This window comes from Castor canadensis, chromosome 4 (assembly GCF_047511655.1).
Source record: "Castor canadensis chromosome 4, mCasCan1.hap1v2, whole genome shotgun sequence".
In the NCBI taxonomy this organism is placed as follows: domain Eukaryota; kingdom Metazoa; phylum Chordata; class Mammalia; order Rodentia; family Castoridae; genus Castor; species Castor canadensis.
The window spans coordinates 147,597,258-147,618,084 of record NC_133389.1 but is presented as its reverse complement, the minus strand read 5'-3'; the positions used below and the strand labels follow the sequence as shown (position 1 = coordinate 147,618,084).

At 40.1% G+C, this 20,827-nt stretch overlaps 1 protein-coding gene across 6 annotated transcripts in view; it reads left to right on the top strand.

The window, feature by feature from the left end:
* Positions 1–20,827, top strand: part of Ankrd44 (ankyrin repeat domain 44) — a 295,040-nt gene that overhangs the window by 82,673 nt on the left and 191,540 nt on the right. For all 6 annotated transcript variants that reach the window (XM_074071329.1, XM_074071327.1, XM_074071326.1 and 3 more), the window contains exon 2: positions 16,172–16,255. In XM_074071329.1, coding sequence (XP_073927430.1) covers positions 16,172–16,255 — 84 coding nt within the window. The remainder of the gene's footprint in view (positions 1–16,171; positions 16,256–20,827) is intronic.

Genomic DNA, 20,827 nt, shown 5'->3' with positions numbered 1-20,827 from the left:
GATGGCTGCAGCCTCTACCTCTCCATAGCGCTGTCTTGTTCTTGACACTTGACTCCTTATATCACATGGTATTTCAGACCCCTCATTATTCTCCTTAGTAGCTATGCTCCAAGATGTTAAATAGTCCCATCTTTTAAAAATGTTTAATTTCATATATAAACATAATACAGTAAGATTTATAGGAAATATGGGAAATTGTAGAAGGCTAAAAGAAAATGTACCTGCTAATAACTCCGTTTAGCATTTTAGTGAATTTCCTTCTAGTCCTGGTTTTTCTGTGTGTACTTACATATTAAGACCACCATAGTAGACTCTAGACTACTTTTATTCATATTTTCCATATTTCATTAAACTCCCTCAAAAGATCAATTTTAGTAAAGAACTAAAACATTTATTCCTTTCTGTACTGAAACTTTTTTGTTTTCTTAGTATAGCAAAAATACATATAACATGAATTGACCATTTAAACTACTTTAAAATGTACATTTCATTGACATTTAATGCCTTCATAGTGATGTGCAGTTATCACCACTGTCTGGTTCCAGAACATTTCATATCTTCCCCTCACCCCCAAGGAAACTCTGTTTTCAGTAAGCAGTCACTTCCCACTCCCTCGTCCTCCCAGCCCATGCAACCACTCATCTGCTCTCTATGCTTTGCCTAGTTTCGGTATTTCATATAAATTAGAATCATATAACATGTAGTCTTTAGTGTTTGTCTTCTCTCACTTAGCATAAAGGCTCCAAGGTTCATCCATGCTGTAGCATCTGTCATTACAAACTGTGCTCCCTTTTATGACTGTATAATATTCCCTTGTATGGCTGGGCTGCATTTTGTTTGTCCCTTCATCCATTGAAGCCAGTTTATGGACTTTTGGGTTGTTCCCACCTTTTGGCCACCGTGAATTGCGTTGCTATGAACATCAGTGTACAAGTTTCTGCTTCATACTCATATTCAATTCTTTGGGATATACATCTAGGAGTGGAATTTCTGGGTTATATGATAATTCCATGATTAATTTGTTGAGGAACTGCCAAATTATTCTCCACAACAGCTGCCTCATTTTTATCCCAGTCAATAATGCTCCAGTTTCTTCACATTCTCACCAACACTTGTATTTTCTGTTTGTTTCTTTGCCTTATTTTAGCCTTAGTGTGTGTTTTGATTTGCATTCTCTAACAACTAGTAATGGTATGCATCTTTCAGTGCTTGTTAGCTATTGGTGTACTTTTTTGGGGGGTGTTATGTGGTCCAACTTATTAAAATTTTTCTAATTTTAACCTTAGTTCCTTTTGAATTTCTGCTATCATGAATAGTGCTGTCATGAACAATTCTCAATGAAATTGTCTGAACATTTTATTACTTCTATATGCAGCTTTCCTAAAGAGGGACTTTGTGGTCAAAGGTGCTAGCGTGTCTAAAGTGTTTATATAAAGGATCAGATTTATGTGTGTAAAGTACAAATGAGTCACCTGGAAATCTTTTCAAGTGCTGTTGTTAGAGTTTTATTCCTGACTTCTTACACCAGGCTCATTGGGGTGGGACCCAATTTCCTAACGGTTTCTGATATACAACCCCAGCAAAAACTGTTGGCTCGATTTCAGCTGCACCCATTTAGATCTTAAAAGGAGAAAAGAAATAGAAGGTCTTTTGAAATGGTACACAACTGCCCTACTGCTTTGGCCAGCTCTGTGCAGACTGGTCCTGTTGCAGGTGACAGGTCAGTGGTCCTGCTGTTCTACAGTGAGCACACTGTCACCTAGAGCCCTTGGTCAGTTTTTCCCTCATAAAATCTGATCTTCCCCTTCTCAATGTTGGAGAGTTGGTCATCTTGAAACCATCTTTTCTGGTGAGGAAGGACAACTTTCTGTTAGCTGTGTGACTTGCCCTCAATTACGTAACACCTAGTGATCAAGGTTAGATCAAACCCAGGTCTCTCGGCTCTTCAGATGATTTCTTTTCACTTCCTTCCCTCAGTGGCCTTGTTTAGACATTCTTGATTGGTCATGATTCAAGAGGCAAATTATGTAGCTGCATGATGCCAAGTGTACTCAGAGAGTTCGAAAAGAGAAAACAGGCCTCAGCATGTCTGGGCAGGCCTTGGTTTAGCCAAGCCTAGTGCTGCCCCTGGTGCAGGAATGGCAGCTGAGGGGGCCTTCATCTCAAAATAACCACGATCGTCTTATGCATTTTAAACCAGTGGACTATTGTACAGTGATTGGCAACACTTTCCGAACTCTGATATTAGGTGTGTATTGCACATTCACAAATCTAGATTTAATGTGCAAAGACACTAATGGGGTTTCACACCATTTAGACCAATGTTGGGGAGAGGACTGGTGAAGGGAAAGGTGTGAGATCACCAGGAAAGGAGCCAACTTCAGTTATGGCCAGCGAGGTCACAGGTGGTCTTAGACCCCGACCTTTCTTTACTGGTCTCAGACCTCAGTCACTTTTGTGATTGGCCTAGTGCGATAGAGGTTAGCTTTTTGCTTTTTGCTTTTTTTTTCTTTTATTCTACCATTAAATAGAAGCACATAGCAATTAGGCTTAATTTAAACCCACTCACCGTCCTTATTAAAAGCTCCTAATTTCTGCAATATGACCATCAAAATTCTGCCTTCAAACTTGGTGTTCAAACATCTTGGGAGTGAATCTTGTTTTTCTAATGTTTGAAAAATATGCTGAAAGCTAATTTTAGACTGGAAGGGGTAGTGAAAAAAAAAAAAGAGAGAATCATAGGCTCCTCTGTGGCGCCTCTCAGTCTTTGAGATAAAAAGCACATTAATCTACTCATGCTTATTTCATTGGTAGAGTTTTCTCACGGACATGCTTACATTCAGTAGCGACATAAAATATACCTGACACATACCAAAACTATGGGGAAGTTTAAAACATGTTATCAATTATGTTTTGTATTTTAATGAATTTGGATGCATTGCAAATGTATTATTGCAACAGAGAGTAAATGATCAACACTGGTGATCACCAATGTCAACATTTTAACGGTTTTTTATCAAAAGAACTCCATGTTTTGGTTAAATTACAATCACTTATGCTGCAGAATTGCTTTCTCCCATGTTATGTTATTTTCCAGATGGACAGGAACAGCTTAAATGGCTGCTGTTGTTTGAGGGGCACATAATAAGGCCTCGTGTGCACGCGTGTATGTGTGTACATGTGTGTACATGCATGCACTTTGGGAGAGAGGAGGGGAGGGTGAGGGAAGGAGAGGGAAGAAGAGATGTGGGGGTAGTTTCAAGCTTCTGCAGCTTGGAATTAATGCATATTAAATTGTTGATGGTATAATGCCTTGTGGCAGCTAAGCTTGGGATTTCTTTATGTCTTTAAGAAACAGGTTAGAAGGCTAAGTGGAAGGATGCTTGCTTAGCAAGTGTGAGGCCCTGGGTTTGATCCCCATCACTGGAAAAACTAAACAGCATTGCTGAGGCAGTCAGGTTGAAGTGAGAGAGGTGTGAAAGGCCAATGTTTGGAAGTTCAGTGACTTGGAGAAGGGACTGCTTATTGTCACTCTCCTGAACAAATATATTTCCTACATCAGTGCTGTTCATCTACTTATTTGTCATCCCCAAATGAAATTTTTTCTTCATTGGTCTGACCATTCCTATGTCTTGTTCAAGTCCTGCCTCTTCCAGATACCACATTGGCTTCTTAGTTCTTTAGTCCCTCTTTTCTGAACCAGAGAAGGCTCCTAGAATATTTGGTACTCTGAGTTATTTTGTATATTTTATAAAAATAGCATATTGTAGGCACACAGAAAATGCCATCAGCTCAGGTAGCACTTCATCATGTAATACATGTCTGGAATAGGTAGTGGTAGGAGCTTGTTTGTTGTGGCACAAGCGAAAAGCCAACCAAATGCCCATCCATAGAGGAATAATTGAATATGTTATGATATATCCATATTATGGGATATTAACAAGTTATAAAAAAACATGCTAATACTAGCCTGGGGGATGTCCTTAATATGTTATTATTATTACAAATTGCAAGAGAGGGACATCATAAAATCCCATTTTAGTGATAACAACGATGATGTCATATGTCTGTATCTGTATTTTTATATACAAAGGAACATGGGAATGTCAAGTGATACACATTAGCCTGTTAACATTGGTGATGGGAAAGGTTGTTACACTTTTTAAGCTTTTTATTTACTTGTCTTTTTGTTTATATAGGTTCTTGCTATGTAGCCCAAGTCAACCTTGAACTCACAATCCTCCTGCCTCAGTCTCCTGTCTTTGTATTATTGCAAGAAGAAAACTACTAAGATCATAGCCTAGCAAACAGGATAGAGAGAAGATGCATAGGAGTTTTGATGCATTTGAAAGTCCCTTTCCCCCCATACTTCCTGTTTTTGAAACTTTGCATGATTGAAAAAAAAATTGAGTTTGATCTTCTGACTCAATTTTAGAGTTAGCAACTAAAGATAAAGAAATAAAGATAGCACTGTGCTTGGGTTAGGTATCCTTGCTTTGTTTCATTCCTTCAGCTCATGGCATGAAGACAAGCTTTCTTTTTTCCCAACCTGGACTGAGAAGGTAGCACCCCAAGCTCTGGTTTCTGTGGTGGGGTGGGAGAAGTATGAGTTGTACAGATGTGGGGTGTGCTCAATTCAGAGCCCCAACAGCTTCCGGTCCCAGAGCTGAGCAGGGCATGGCAAGGAACTCGAGGGGCTTGCACAAGTGGAGAAGTGATGAGCGCAATCTGCAGAACTTCCGCTGCTCCCCTGTGGATGGCTGGGTGGTGCTGCCTCAGAGAGTCCAGCATCCTGCAGAGGAAGTCAGCCAGGGCTCTCTGCGTGCAGGCAGCACACCTCAGGGACGAGCCCTGGGTACTGTAGAGGGGGAATATGCATTTACCTTTGAGATCTGCTTGCTGGCCTCCAGGAGAAACTTCCTTGCACAGTTGAGTCATATCCCATGCCCAGGCCTAGAGTGATGCTCCCCTTGTCTTTTCCTCTAGCTCATCATACAACCCATTTCCAGAGTGATTGTCCTGAAGCACAACTCTTAAGTCACTCCCTGCTCAAAAACCATCCCTGGCTCCCCAGTTCTACAGAAGAGAGCCCATCTCAAGGAAAAGACTGGCAATGATATCTCAGTGTCTGAATTTCTTACACTTAATATATTTCTTATGCTTAATAAGTCTTTGTTGAATTGAATGTGGTTATCTGAAATATGCTATAACTTTTAGAACATGTGTCTTCCATATCTTGTTGGAGTGGTAGTGTGTAGAAAAAAAAAGGAAATATTAACTGGGTCGGTGTTTCTGCACAGAAATGATATGACTGTCCTTTTTGTAAGATTTCACATTTTGTATCATTGAATGTTTTTTTAGTCTCAGAGGCTCCTCTCTCTTCCTGTTGCCTTCTCATTTCCCTTTGACATATGTCACTAAATGCCCTTGCCATGATTTGGGATGGGGAAAGTTGAAGATGTTTCCCAAAAGACTACACAGAGGACAGTCTGATAGATTTGCATTCCTTGTCATTTCCTGGTTTTGTGGGCAACAGGGCACCTTCCAGTCATCCAGGTCCTAAACAACTCACTGCCTTGGATTTTAGTGGTTGGGACATGAGGAAGGTGACTCTGCTTTGCATGTGTCCCTGCTTCCCAACTGTGGAGACACAGTGAGAGTTTAACTGCTCTTTCCCTTTCCAAAGTATGCACAAAGAAAAAAAATCCACAGAAAGAGTGGAGAAAGCTTAAGGAAAACTGTCATAAGTTTTGGAACGATTTGGTGGTGTAAAAAGTGACTTGCTGGTGTTTTCAAAGGATCCAGGTTATAACAAATTTCAGACAAATCCATTTTGGAGTTTCCTTGAATCATGAACGACTTAATATGACTTAAGTTAGTCCATAGATAGTGTCTATGGTAGTGCTAGCCTTCTCAAGCATTAAGAGAGATTGTACCTTTCTAGTAATACTTTTTAATTCCTCACACACCAATGTAGTTGTTCTCAAAGGGCACTTGCATTGCTTACTGTCTTCTAATTTCTGAGATTGTCAAAAATTATAATTACTTGAGGTTGGCGGAGTGGCTCTAGTGGTAGAGCACCTGCCTAGCAAGTGTGAAGCCCTGAGTTCAAACTCCAGTACCACCCCCACCAAAAAAAAAAAAATATATATATATAATCACTTGAGAACACAAGAAAATTATGCTTCTGTAACAGGTTACTTTCAGATTTTTCTTAAAAAAGGAATGCATTATAATTATGGTCCTTTTTATGGTAAGAGATGCATATTAGGTATAAAAAAGTAATGTTTTGCGTGCGGTAAGTGAGAGTCACTTTGTATCTGAACAGACAAGAAATTGTGCCGAATGCACCTACAACCCTGAGAACCATCTTCTGCCTCTGCTGTGTGTTATTCCCCCCACTAAAATGGCTTCTATTGTTCCACCTTATGAAATCACTTCTCATATCTGAAACCACATGAATCGAGCATGAATTGCTCTAAGATACAGTTTTACAAAGAATGTAACCAAAATGAAGATAGGAAATAAAACCTCTGCAACAAATTTTCAAAACAGGAAACGAGAAGTATATGGCGTTGCTCTTTTTGTCTCACTAAAATTATGTTGATTTAAATTTAGTTTGTACAAACTAACCTCTTGGGTTTGTTTTTTTTCCTGCTTAAGTTACCTCTTTTAAAAAGTTAACTCCCCAAGACTATTTAACTAATTTATCTATAGTTTAGATTTGATATCAAGCCATTTGAAACTAGGCAGAGTGAAAAAAAAGAAAAAAGATGTGAGTAGCTGGCAGCTGATCCTTATAAAATACGGCAGCTGGCAGAGTGTGTCTGCCTTGTTTTGCTTTGCTTTTCTCTTTATGGATGTGGCCTAATTTTGAAATGTTATGATTTTAATTCAGCGATCAAGTGACAAATCTGACAAAACAGAGCTTACATCTGCAGTGGTTCTGAGGGGGAAAATGGAAGTGTTCCAGAACTAAAGGAAGTAACCTGTATTTCACCTGGAAACAGCAGTGTCTCAGGGGCAGGACATTTGGACTATATATAAAAAGTGAAGGAGAGTGCCAAAATGCTGAGCCAAACTTGCATCCAGGAATAGAGCAGGCATCAAAGAATTGAAACCAGTATCTTTTGTTTCCACTGTGTCCCTCTCAGTAGTGCTTGAAGAGCCTGTGATAAAGGAAGATCAGAAAGTTCCTTCCTGTAAGGGCTTGGATTGTGTCAACTGTCTTCTATCTGGGCCTCTAACTCCAGTCTTTCCTCCTCCAGTGCTCAGTGTGTACTGCATGGTGACCAAACTGTGTGTTTGTGAAAACTCCATTCCTTTCTCTTGCTCAACATCCCAGTTCATGTTTGTCTACAGGATTAGGTTAAGACTGCCTCTGCTGGCATGGTATTCTTCCAGACCAGCTATTTATTCTTCTCTACTCATCTTCTATTCTCCAACATGAATGGTTTACTCCACGGTCTCATTTACCTTCAACACACCATTTCTAGCTTCTGATAGTAAACCTACACTGAGCCCCTACTTTGAAAGACTGTAGTCATCCCTCCCCACCCTCAACTTTTGGTAAGAATATTTTATTGTTAGCTATTTTTGTTGAGAGTCATTAAATCAAAATGATCTAGGGTAAGTGTACACACATATAGAGAGAAGACTATATACTATGTATAGTAGCTTTTATCCTTAGCAGGTCATAGGTATATAATACCTTCTCCATAGGGAGTATCTTGAAACTGAGGCCAAATTCTTGGTATCATTTTATATTTATTATATTATATTAAACATGGCACATGAGAAAAAGTGCCATGTTCCTGGAAAGTCAGGAAAACTGTTTTTAGATTCAACTTTGTCATTAAATAGGCAAATCACTCAACCCCATTCATAGTTCTAAACAGAGGATTAATTTCCTTTATGGCTCTCAGGAGCCCATCAAAGACAGGCATAACTGTACACATTTGTGGCAACCTTCAGTAGTAAATTTACAAACTCAAATTCTCAAGCAGGCATGGGTATATAGCACATTTTGATTAGTCAAAGAGAGGTGATGTATCATCTCAGTAAGTTTCAGAGGTGAGACTTCTGAGTACAGAGAAGCTGTATGGCATTTCTGAGGTTGCCCAAAACAAGTCAGGCTAGATTTGGTTTTCACTCTCCTCCCTGCAATCTCTGTCCTTGTATGATGGGCCCCTCCACCTGAGAGATGGTGTTAGGAGGATTATAATCCTAATCTGACTGATTTGCTCTGTAATTCTAAGGGAAGTCTTCCAAGATCCTCTGTTTATCCCCTTTGTAGGACAGACATAAATATACTTGTCTGTGAGGGCATTTGAGCTCATTACCTCAAAATCAACAGTAACCACCATTTCTATTGAGTACACATTAGGCATCTGGCCTTACCCAGGGGACATTGAATATATTATTATTATATATTTTTCTTTCTCTCTCTCTCTCTCTCTCTCTCTCTTTGTTTTTTTCAGAACTGGGGTTTGAACTCAGGTCCTACACCTTGAGCCACTCTACCAGCCCTTTTTTGTGATGGCTTTTTTTCAAGATAGGTCTCATGCACTATTTGTCTCACTGGCTTCGAACCTTGATCTTCCTGATCTCTGCCTCCTGAGTAGCTAGGATTACAGGCATGAGCCATGGGCGCCTGGTTTATTATGCAATTTCTTAAACACATCTTGTAAAAAGGCTCTTACAGATGAAGAAATTATGACTAGGATTTAATCTCAGATCAGTCAGATATGGTAGCATTGATCACCTCTTGCTATGGTAAAAAGAGAGAGAGAGATCACAGTTCAGTAAAAATCAATATTGCCTCTAGATTTCAACCTAACTGATACTATCACTTCATCATTTCCTTTTGCCTAACCTCCTGTGACGAACCTGTAGCAAAGTTGACCAGCTTGGGTTTCATTTTATTTCAGGGTAGTTATCCTTAGTTGAAGCTGCAATGAGCAGCATTAAAGAGCAGAGAAATTGCCAGGGGGATCTCAGGAAACGAAGAGCAACAAAGGGTGTGAAAGTTCCCCAAACTGGGTAATTGGCCCTTAAATAACCATTTCATTGTCAATGCCTAGGGGTTATGTTTGTATTGGAAAAGGTTGGGTAGTAAATCAATTTTCTCCATTTTCTGATTAAAGGTACTTCATTTTTCATCATGGTTAAATATACAGATAATGAGTAGCTATTTGGAGAGAGTATTACTGATTACTTGGAATTTTATGCTTTTTGTGTGTTTTTGTTAATAACTGGAAATATTCTATGGCGTAGCTTGGAAGAGACTCCCTTCCTTCCTGCCTTCCGGCCTGCCTTCCTTCCTTCCTTCCTTCCTTCCTTCTTTCCTCTTCTCCCTCTTCTTCCTCCTCTTCTCTCTCAACTTATGATCCTCCTGCTTCAGCCTCCTGAGTGCTTGGATTACAAACTTGCACCACCATACCTGGCTAAGAAACATTTTCAGTCGATCTCATTTCCTATTGAAAAAAATAATGTTTCAAGGACTCAGCATTTTTATGTCATTTGTATAGTACTTAATGGGAAGAGATTTTGATTTTATGATCATCACATTTTTCTGTGATGGAATGAACTTCTCAAGTAAAGAGTGATCTTATATTCAGGAAGCACTTCATTGCATCCTTACAACAGATCATGCAGCAGGACCCGTATGAATAGAGCTAGCAACTTTTGTCCATTAAATCTAGTGACTTGGCCAAATTTTTATTATCCTTTTGTAGAAATCCAAGTGCTGCCTCACATAAAACCAGTTGGTTACCTAATGAAGTGTTTCAGCTTGTTCATTTAGGCTGATGGTTTCATATGACTGGCTTATTGCTGCATCAGCTATCAGCTACTAATAACACACTCCCATCTTGCTTTAATGGCACACTGTACTCAGAGTGCTCAAGTGTGCACAGGTGTTTAGGAATATCATTCCCCCTTGTGACTATTGATTAATTCCCAGCATTCCCTCCTGATTAGAATGCAAGATGTTTTCTTTTATATTTGGAGTCTTTAATTATCCAATCCAATCAGAAAAAGACAAGCAGCATACCAGAAATGTATAATGCAATGCTGGAATGTCTTCTGAATGCTTTGTTAAAGACTTGTTACCATTGACTGTATGTAGTTCCTGATCTTGGTGACAGCCTATGTCACTCTGCTTACCTCCCAAAGCCTCCTTACTACTAAAGACCACACAGTTCTGACTAAGGGAAGAGAAGTGCATATACAGTGCTTTTAGCAAAAGTCAGATTGGTGGTTTCATTGGGGGATTTTTGCAGGGATGGGGTTGGGAAGATGGCCTCATTGCAGGATGAAGTGAATAGTCTAAACCAGCAGAGATCTCTCCACAGAACACCTAATGGACTTTATTCTTAAATGAATGGCATGTTTGATGCCACTAGTAGCACCCTTACATTTTTTAGTGGAGCTGAGGGAATAATTGAATTGGGGTCTTTTCCTCTTTTTATTAGCATATGTTAATTGTACAAAGGTGCTTTGTTGTGATATTTCTACATGTGTATAATTTGCTTTGATCAATTTTACCCCCTCTATTACTTTTTAATCCCCCTTGCCTCTTTCTAAAAAAATACTAATGGAGTTCATTATTCTATTTTCACATGTTCATATAAAGTACTTCAGTCACATTCACTCCCTATCACCTCTCCTTTTGCCCTCCCTCTCCTACTTCCAAACAGTCTCCACCTATCCCCACTTCCCTGTTTTATACTCTTGTCATACTTTTTTTTTAAGGTCTAGATTACACATGTGAGAGGTGACATGTATGGATTGTGTTTTTCTAATGGTGAAAGTGATACTTTAGCACCTGGGGTTTATGTACATTCCTTCCTATTTCCTAAAACCCTGACCTTCAAGGGTCAATAGAGATGTTGGGTATTTTGAAACATTTTGTTTTTGTTATGTACATGCTGTATTCGTTTACTTACTACTAAGAATTTTCTTGGAAGCTCAAGTTCTTTTATGTTTTGAATAAAGTGAGTCCTTTAACTACTTTCCTTAATTACACAACCTGAATATTGATAACCCAGGTAACAAATTACCGTCTTGCTCCCCCTAGTGGAACTGTAACTCTATTTCAGAGTTTGAGAATAACATTATGGTGTATATTTGACTTTGTCTTGTTTTTGCAAATCAAGCAGTTTTCCAGTATGTTTTCAAAGAGTGAATGAAAGTGAAAAATACTGTCTCAGATGGGGTGAAAGGGAAGTGAGTAAAGAAATGGCTTTCTGCCGATAAGATTTCATTTCCCAGTGTTAGCAGTGTTAGTTAAAAAATTTATAATGGTTGTCCAATTCAAGGGGCCTCTCTGCTTTACACTTTGATCTTTGAAAGTTCCAGTGTCATCAGCCTGGTAGAGAGTCACTTCTAAAAGTAGCTAATCACACTCCTGGAAAAGATGGATGGGGATGGGAGTTGGTGATACTAAAAGACAAGGACAAGTCCCTTCCAAATAAAGCTCACTGTGTCACTGGTAAATTAGGCCCAGGAAGTATCTTCCGCCTTCTCAATCTACTTGAGAGTGTGTGCCAATATTCACAGCATGTGACAACCATTTCCACTTTATAGCTGCTAAAACTGAAAACAATTCTAGTAATTGAAATTGAAATAATTGCTCTCTTTTTTTCCTTGCCACTATTTTTTCAAAACTTTGACCTTTATGTTAACTGAATTTTGTACTCTAGGACACACCCTTATGTTGCATATGCTAGAGCTGAAGCATGTGAAACTTTAAAAAGAAATATAGTAGTTCCCCTTGGTCTGCAGGGAATTAATTCCAAGACCCCTCGGGGTGCCTGAAACCATGGACAGTACCAAAACCCTACATCTACTGTGATTTTTAAAATCATAAGTATACATGCATACTGATGATAAAGTTTAATTTATAAATTAGGCACAGTAAGAGATTAACAATGATAACTAATAATAAAATAAAATCCTTATAATACTATACTGTAACAAAATTGCCAGAATTACTACTCTCAGTGCTTTGGTACCATTAATAAGTAAGGGAGACTTGAACACAAGCACTGTGCAATGGCCACAGTTAATCTGATAACTGAGATGGCTACTAAGTGAATTATGAGCAGGTAGAATATATATTATAGATATACTAGACAAAATGATGACTCATATCCCACTTAGGATGGAGCAAGATGGAACAACATACGTTGTTGCTATTTAGAATGGTGCAAATTAAGAATTGTTTCTGGAATTTTCCATTTAATATTTTTGGACTGTGATTGATGCCATTGACTAAAACCCTGGAGACTACTCTGCCTTATGCACCAAGACTTAGGACTCTACTCTGGCACAGGTCATGCTTTGCTTTTAAACCATGACAGGACTAAGGCAAAAGTTTCAAAAGTTATAATGGTTGCAAAATTAATGATCACCAGAATATAAGTCCTCAATACTTATGAACAAAAATATTATCATTGGATTACTTCCCTTTTCTTAAAATCATGTAATGGAGACAGTATTTACATATACCTTTTTTCAAATATTTATTGTCAGGTTAAGTGTTTTCCTGGGGAAAAAATAAAACAATAGGACTGGATTAAAAAATCCCTAGAAAAAAGAACGCCAAAGTGCTCTCTGGCCATGTTTTATTTGGTAAAAAAGAAAAGAAAGAAAACCACCCAAAAGGACTATTTTGAGACTAGTACTTTCAGGCAAACACACAGCTTTCATTCACAATTGTTTCACACAGTTGTGATGTCTAGCTAGGCTTTTGCACTGTGGAGGACAGGCACTTTCACAGGGAATGAGAGGGGCTAGTAGGTGGAGCGACTTTATCTACACACACGCAAGTCCAAATGTACCTGCACAATGTGCACCCGGGCCGTTGTGGGTATGTGAACACATTCATGTGACTGCAGCACTGGGAGAGGTTCCACAGCAGCTTAGCATCCTCCGCGTGGATCTTGGGAATTCTGTGCCCCGACGACAACGCGCTGCCAAGCGGCTCGGAGCAGAGTCGGCTCAGGGCTGATTGGGAAGTTCTGCACACCTCTCCCTGCTCCGGGGCGGGACTGGCGTCCTTCCCTGGCAGCTGTGTCGCGGCGCCTCGCCCTGGGAACATTCCAGCCATAGCTTGGAAGGCTCGCCTTTGTTGAAAGGCTTGAGGACTTAGTGGATGCCACAGAGTATCTGTCCACATTCCTTACGCTCATGAGTGAGAAGCTTTACGCACGTCACTGTGTTCCCTTGGAGTGACGAACTAGTGCTGCGTTAATGATTGGGATGGGTTTGCACCTTAGAATCTTAACTTCTCAGCTGTTGAGTGAATGCTAAAATCCTGTCAGACATTGCCTCTACATGTCATCCCATGGTTGCTGGGGATTTGTTGAGTTGTTTTTTTTTTTTTTCCTCTTGAGGTTCAAAAAGGCAGAAATGCACACATGAGCATTTATTTGACCAAGAGCACAGCAGAGAATTATGAAAAGACAAACACAGTTCAGCTGGAGACTTTGGTTAGCAGGTAGTCAGCCGGGACGTGGAAAGCTCTCCTAGTCTTTAGTCAGAGCAATCAGCTGAGATTGAACCAGTAGAAAACTTGTGTTTTTTCTTCAAGACTTTTTTCTTGCTACCCAGTTGTTGGCAACCTGAGAAACTGTCCTTATTCCTTGGCACATGGTGGAATTGAGGGAAAATGTTGAGGAAAAAGGAGATACATCTGTCCATTTGCTGGGCGCTTTCATGACAAGAGGGAAACCCATAGGTAAATTCCTGGCATGTTGAAAGGTTCATATGCAAATTAACATATTTTGTGTAGTGTTTCCTTAAGGAATTTTACTATATTCTGCTAATAATACTAATATCAGTTCCCCAAACTAATAATAAACATCATCAAACTGTAAGAAGGGCGCCAGGGCAGGTAAAAAGAGAGAAGAAGGCTTATGGGGAAAGCAGACTCAGATTCTCAAGCAGAAAGCACAGGGACGGGTCAAGGTGGATGGTGGTAAAGATTTCACCTGAGACTATTGTTCGCCACTAGTTACTAAAAATTAGGTGGTGACTTGTTAAAAATCTAGATTCACAGCTCCTCCCCCCACCACCATGTGCTAAATCATAATTTTCAGGAAAGAGATGTAGGAAGATTATTTGATAAGCATCTTAGGTGATTCTTCTGATAAGACAAATTTGGGGAATAGCCATCATCTAATTTCCTACTGGGACTAAAATATGTCCAAAAGTTGTAAGTAAATGTGTGTGTGTAGTTGCCAAGGATTTTGAAGTTTTTGGGGAAAATACTCAAATTTTCCCATGTTTAACTCTTCTTAATGTTTGACATTAATGTTCAGTCTACTATTTGTGTAGGGTTGTATGTCACAGAAGGTTTTCTCATGTGTTATCTCATTTGATGCTAATAACAATCCTATGAGGGGGCACCCAGCAAGGCTCATGCTTACCTCCAGATTACTCACAGCGGTAGGGCTCACCGTGTGGCTGGGAAGTGATGGAGCTGGCTGTGAACAGGACCGTTCGCCATGTGGAGCAAGCCAGGCATTGGCCCCCAGGCCCACCACTTTTTCAGAGCAGTCACCAGGTTGATGACTAGTTTGAACATGGCTGGTTCTTTGCATACCTGCTCCCTCTTACTGGAGTGCCTTTCCTTCCCTGCCTGCAAATCCATATTCTTCATGACGGCGCCTTCCACAAGGCTTCTTCCATGTGTTCTTGCCCTCCTGCTCCAGCAGAGCCCTATGCTCTTTCAGCTGTGTTTTGTCACACTTTATAGATCCCTCTGCTAAGGGTTGGGATCTTTAATATAAAAGGGTTTAGTAAGAATTCAGAAATGTTCCCCCTCTTGCTTCCTAATCTGCCATCCTACCACTTACTTTAAATTAGCAGTAGATATAATCATGTTTAAAACACTCAGTGCCTGTAAGCTAAAGCTATGCAAAGCATTTGGGAAAGATTTCAAGGGTTTTCCAAATATTGAGAAAGAAGTGTCCAGGTGACCAGAACACGGCCACCAACACCCTCTGGGGATAAAATTGTTTGAGGCTACTTAGGCACATTGTCTAATAAGACATGGAGGATGATAGGGACTGTCTTAGTTTGCTCATAAGAAAAGATCACAGACTGGATAGCTTAAACACAGACATTTATTTTCTCACACTTATGGAAGCTGTAAGTCCACAATCAAGAGCCATTAAGGCTGGTTTCTGGAGAGGCCTCTCTTCCTGGCGTATACATAGTCACTTTCTCACCATGTCCTCCCATGGCTGTTCCTCTGTGTGCAGATCAGGAGAGAGCTTGAGGGCGATGGTTTTTCCTCCTCTTCTTATAAGGACACAAGTCCCATCGGATTAGGGCCCCACCATTATGACTTCATTTAACCTTAATTACCTCCTTAATTAAAGGTACTATCTGGAAATACAGTCACAGTGGGGGTTAGGGCTTCAACACATGAATTTTGGGGGACACATTTCAGTCCATAGCAGGGACTACACCATGTTTGATAGTTTGGTTGTTAGGGACTTTAAGGCCAATCAAGGACAATTTTAATTATGAGTAATTTTACCGTTACCCTCACTTTAGTTTATAGTCCCAGTTTAGAGTGCCTATCTGTCACAGCTTTTAGGATGTATTATAATTCCTTCTTTTGTTTTGTTTTGTTTTTTGGGGGGTGTACTGGGCTTTGAACTCAAGGTATTGCATTTGCCAGGCAGTCACTCTCCCACTTGAGACACACTCACAGCTGTTTTTGCTGTGGGTATCTTTTGAATAGGGTCTCTCTTTTATGTTTAGGTAGGGCTGGATGGAGACCCTCCTATTCAGGCTTCCTGAGTAGATGGGATGACAAATGCATGACACCATGTTCAGCTGTTTTGGTTAAGATGGTGTATTTTGGTCTTTTTTGCCTGGGGTGGCCTCAAATTGTGGTACTCCCAATCTCCGTTTCCAGAATAGCTAGGATTACAGACATGAGCCACAGCATCTGGCAGCATATAGTCATTTCTTTATGTAAGCATCTCCCCCACTGGACTTCTAGTGAGGATCTGAGTCTTATTTATTTTTGTCTGCCATTGATAATTATCAAATAGACTTACAAGGAACAAATCCTCCGCTAGCCATCTGCATCTGAATGCAATCAAATGTGTTAATTATGGTTCTAATTCCCATTCTCTTGTGTTTGCAGCCACCTCTGGTCCAAGCAATCTTCAGTGGTGACCCAGAAGAGATACGGATGCTCATCCATAAAACCGAAGATGTGAATGCACTGGTAAGAGATTCTGTGGTTTTGTCTCCAGGTCCTCTTCACCAGGGGCAAGTGAGCTCTGATCTTAGCATTTTTTTTTTTTTTTAGCACTGTGGACCCCTCTAGTACACAGCTAAAGCTCTGCCTTTTAGAATACTGTGTGCAAATCCATGCAATAAAATACATGGGATTAGAAAAGAAATCAGTTATATTGAAATATAGTTATCAAATGTCAAAAGTCAAATTTAAGAGATAGTAATGTACGTGCTTCTTTATCAACACATTTAAATAAGATACAGCAGAAGATCTGAAAATGACCCATGTAAAAGGAGTGGTGAGCATGATCCAAATCTTAATTTATCTATCCCATCTCTAATGTGCTATGAGCACGCCTGTGATTTCTCCTGGTGACAATTTCAAAGTTTCTGCTGCTACTATTGTGGTTTGTTTCATAATTCATAATTAAAGGAATGCAAACTTCAGTGAGAAACCAGTGAAAGTAGATATAATATTTTTCATTTTCAAGATAATGAACTTATGTTCTACAGCAGGGGTTGGCAACCTGTGTCCTATCACCTTTCTGTCTATGGGCCACCAGGTCGTGGTTTTTATTTACTCACTTATCTATCTATCTATCTATCTATCTTTTTTGAGAAAGAGTTTTTCTGTGTGGCCCAGGCTGGCCTTGAACTCACAAATCCTTCAGCCATCAAGGGTGAAGATTACACTTGCCTGGCTTAATTTTCATTTTTTAAATGGTTCAAAAAAGAAGAGAAGAATAATATTTTGTGACAAGTGGAAACGATATGAAATTCAGGTGGACACCATAAGTAAAGTTTTGTTTGAACATAGTTATCTCACTCATTTCCACGTCACCCATGACTGCTCTTGCAGTGCTGCAGCAGAGCTGAGTGGTTGTGACAGAGTCTCAACACAGCCCACAGAGTCACAAACCATTCATTCTGCCCTGAGGACTAGGGCAGGAAACAGCACACTTTCTGTAAAGGGCCAGAAAATGTTTGCACGAGTCACATTTACCCTTTCTAATAGTTTCAGAGCTACATTGAACATGCAATTGTGTAGTACATGCGACTGATTCTCTTACTGTAATTAGATTATCAAAATACTCCAGTCCGTCAGGGAGAGGAGTCCTCTTTAAAGTCTCCAGTGGTCAGCAGAAAGAGTCAAGCATGTCTTTGGTATAAGTGCCACTTTGCCTTGGAGACAGATGCCACATCCAAGGTTGAATCTCTAGCAGTTTGATGGGATGCTCTGTTCAGAGGGCAGATACAGCCATTGTTCTGTGGTTTTTTTGAAAAGGCTTTTGGCAGCTTCTACCCAGCTAGCACTGAAAACAATAGGACAATGTGTGACATTTTTGTGAGGTAAGCACAGATGAAGCCAGGGACAGGCTACTGGAGAAAGCAGGTTGGGCATTTGTCCAAGTCCTGTGGGGTGTGACCTGTTCTTCTGAGAGGAGGCCAGGCAAGCATGCTCACTGTCCAGTGTTCTGACATCACGGAATTCTCCCAGACTATTTGGTGGCTATGGGCCAATCCAAGCAAAGTTATTACATTTTCCTGATGATCATAAGCAGTTAGAACTTTTGTTCAAAGCTGGGACATGGCTCAAGTAGCATGTACAAGGCCCTGAGTTCAATCCACAGTACCTAAACTAAATAAATAAATAAAATTAAAAGGCTTTGAACTTTTGTTCAGTCACATACCAAGAGATTGTATTGGCCTGTGAATGGCCTTTATTTCTTTTAGGGAAAGTGACAAACTAAAGTTTAGGAGAGCTTAACTTAATTGTGACCCAGTTATATCATTCAATTATTGGCTGGGTTAACCACTGTAACACTTAGATTCATAACTGTCTGATGGATGTATGACACAGGAAGTTTAGTTCTTTTAGGAACAGATCAGAGGAAAGGTCCTATTCCACATAGGATCCCAGTTAAGGACACGTGGCTTCTAAGGTCCCTACTGGTGTTGTCTGTAGTCTAGCTGGTCAGAAAGGACAAAAAAAAGAGCCTCAAGGAAAATTGTGGAGTATATTTATGTGTCTTTTTGCAAGTGATGTGTATTACTTCTGCTCACATTCCATTCACTAGAGCTGCCATGTGCCCACACCTAACAACAAGGGCAGGCAGGAAATTAGTGTAGCTGTGTCCCCCTGAATAGTTAGAAAACATGGACTTTGGCAAGGAATTAGCAATCATGACCACACTGATTTTTTTGGTCATTCATAATTTAGGGCACTCAAGAGGTTCCCTTTATTTATCTGTGAGGTGTTTTATTCATTCTACAATTATTTTCTGACTCTGTGCTAAGTGCTAGGGATACAGCAGTGAGAAAATAGCTCTTTTCCTCATGGCATTTTACAACATGGCAGAGGAGTCCAGAAATGAGAAATCACATCATGATACATTTTTTAAAAGGGAAAATCCAGGACACTTTATAGGTTGGTCATGAGGATCTAATAGAGTAATGTGTAAACTGAGGTCTGAGGAATAAGCACCTTTGTGCACAGCTGGATGTATGGCAGTAGGGAAGGGAGGGAGAGGAGTAAAAGACCACATGAGTACTTGAATGACTTTATGAATCAGTGAACAAACACAAGGAGGGCTGAGTTCCTTAGGTTGATCTTATGGCTTTTCAGGGCCCATGGCCCCTTTTGTTCCGCACACACACTGTCCTCTCAGTCAGTTGTTTATAAAGGAAATCATTTGATTCCATTCTTACCAGGTACATTGACTATATTGAGCTGTCTCTCATCCTCACTCTTCCTTGCCGGTGTTCCTTGGGGATTAGTCAGGTTGACTGTTTTTCTGGGGGTGGATTAGGTTGTTTTGGGGAAGTGGCTGTTAACAAAGGGCACAGAGAGATGGAAGACACTAAAGTCTGGAAGTGCATTTCAGGAAGGCGGAGAGGTTGATAACCATCACATTTAGATGTCAAGGATAGGAAATAAATAGTGGGCCACCACCTGTCACTTAGAAGACACTGGTCTTCTTTTCTCACCCTTTGCCTTTTCTCTCTTTACCCCCATAGATTCGCTTTGGTATTCTTTTTGGAGGGAGGGTCCTAGAGATCGAACCCAGGTCTTCATGCCTACTGAGTTTTACCACTGAACTGCGCCCCTAAGCACCAAAACTATTCTTTTCTATCCTAGGGTCTGATTTGCTCACTTCTCCCCCACTCCCACTTAACTGTGTCTTTTGGTAGGTCAGGTGTTCTTTGGTGTAATTCATGCTTTGATTAGCTGATTCTTGCACAGTAAGCAATTTTATTCAGCTTGGCTTCTCTGAGTTTTTCTGAACTTCGTTTTTCACTCACTGTATTTGTGAACACTGTGCTTCAACTAAGCCAAATCACCCAGCCCATTGGGATGTATTTATTCTCTCACCCTTTTCTCACTTGTCCATGTTCCAATCCCATTGCCCTTTCATAACTACTACTTTCCCATTAAGTTGTCCTAATTCTTATTTCCTTTCTGCTCACCACTTCCCCAATCCAGCCAAAGAGACCTACTTCCTTTCTCAACACCAACAGCTCTTTATGCTGATGACTTCGATGCCTCCTTGAGTTATTCATGCCTGTGTTTTTCATCTGAGATACAGTATGCTTGATGACCTGGTCATGATCTCATTCATTCTCTTTTGCTCAGTGGTCCAGTCAAGTCCCTATGATACCATTCATGAACTGCTCAACCTACTTTGTTACTCAAATTGAGCCAAACTTGTGCTGGCATATATTTTATTTCTCTCAGGGAAGACAAATTGTTGAACAGAGGAAGCATCTGGCTTAGTTAGGGCCCATCAGAGCTTAGATGGAGGACTGGAAGTTCTCTGTAAGATTGAAAGTCTATAGCTTGACTTAAGGAGCCAGTAAAGGGTCAGAAGGAATACTCTGGGTCTTTCTGTGATTTCTATGGTAAGTAATGTGTGAGATGACAATTGTCCACTCAGAAGTCCATTTGAATTGACCAGATGTGGCTGTTAACTAGGAAGATTTTAGAAACCTCCATCCAACTAGCCAAATTGAGCTCAAGGTGAAGAATAGCATCTGAAGTAAAATGTCAACATGTTAGAATTCAGAGATTCTGAAAATCAAACTTTGAACTCAATAAAGACATTTTTAGGATGAGGTTATGGCAATGTGACATCAAGAGGATAGTCTTCCTGTGCCACATATTAGCAGGGACAGAGATAAATTGGCACCTGTCCATGGTGAGTGGTGAAGATGTGGAGGGAACTCTGACATGTGAGGAATGGTTGAAGAAACTGGTGATGTTTTAGACTTAGAAAGCACAGAAATGTCCCCCATGGTTCAAGTTAACACAGACAAGTTAAGTTGGAACTAGATTTGTCATTATGTCATGTGGTTGTAAGCTACAAAAAATAAGATTTCAGGTCATAAGATAAGAAATAGTAGACAGAGCTGTCAGAGGAAAGTAATGAGTTGACTTCACAATAATAAGCTCCCTGAAAGAACACTAGACCGGGGTTCTAAAGGTGACTCATAGTAGCACAGATGGCCCCCTTCTCCTGTCTTGTGCCCTTGGCTAACATTGCTAATTTGTGGCACTTTTTTC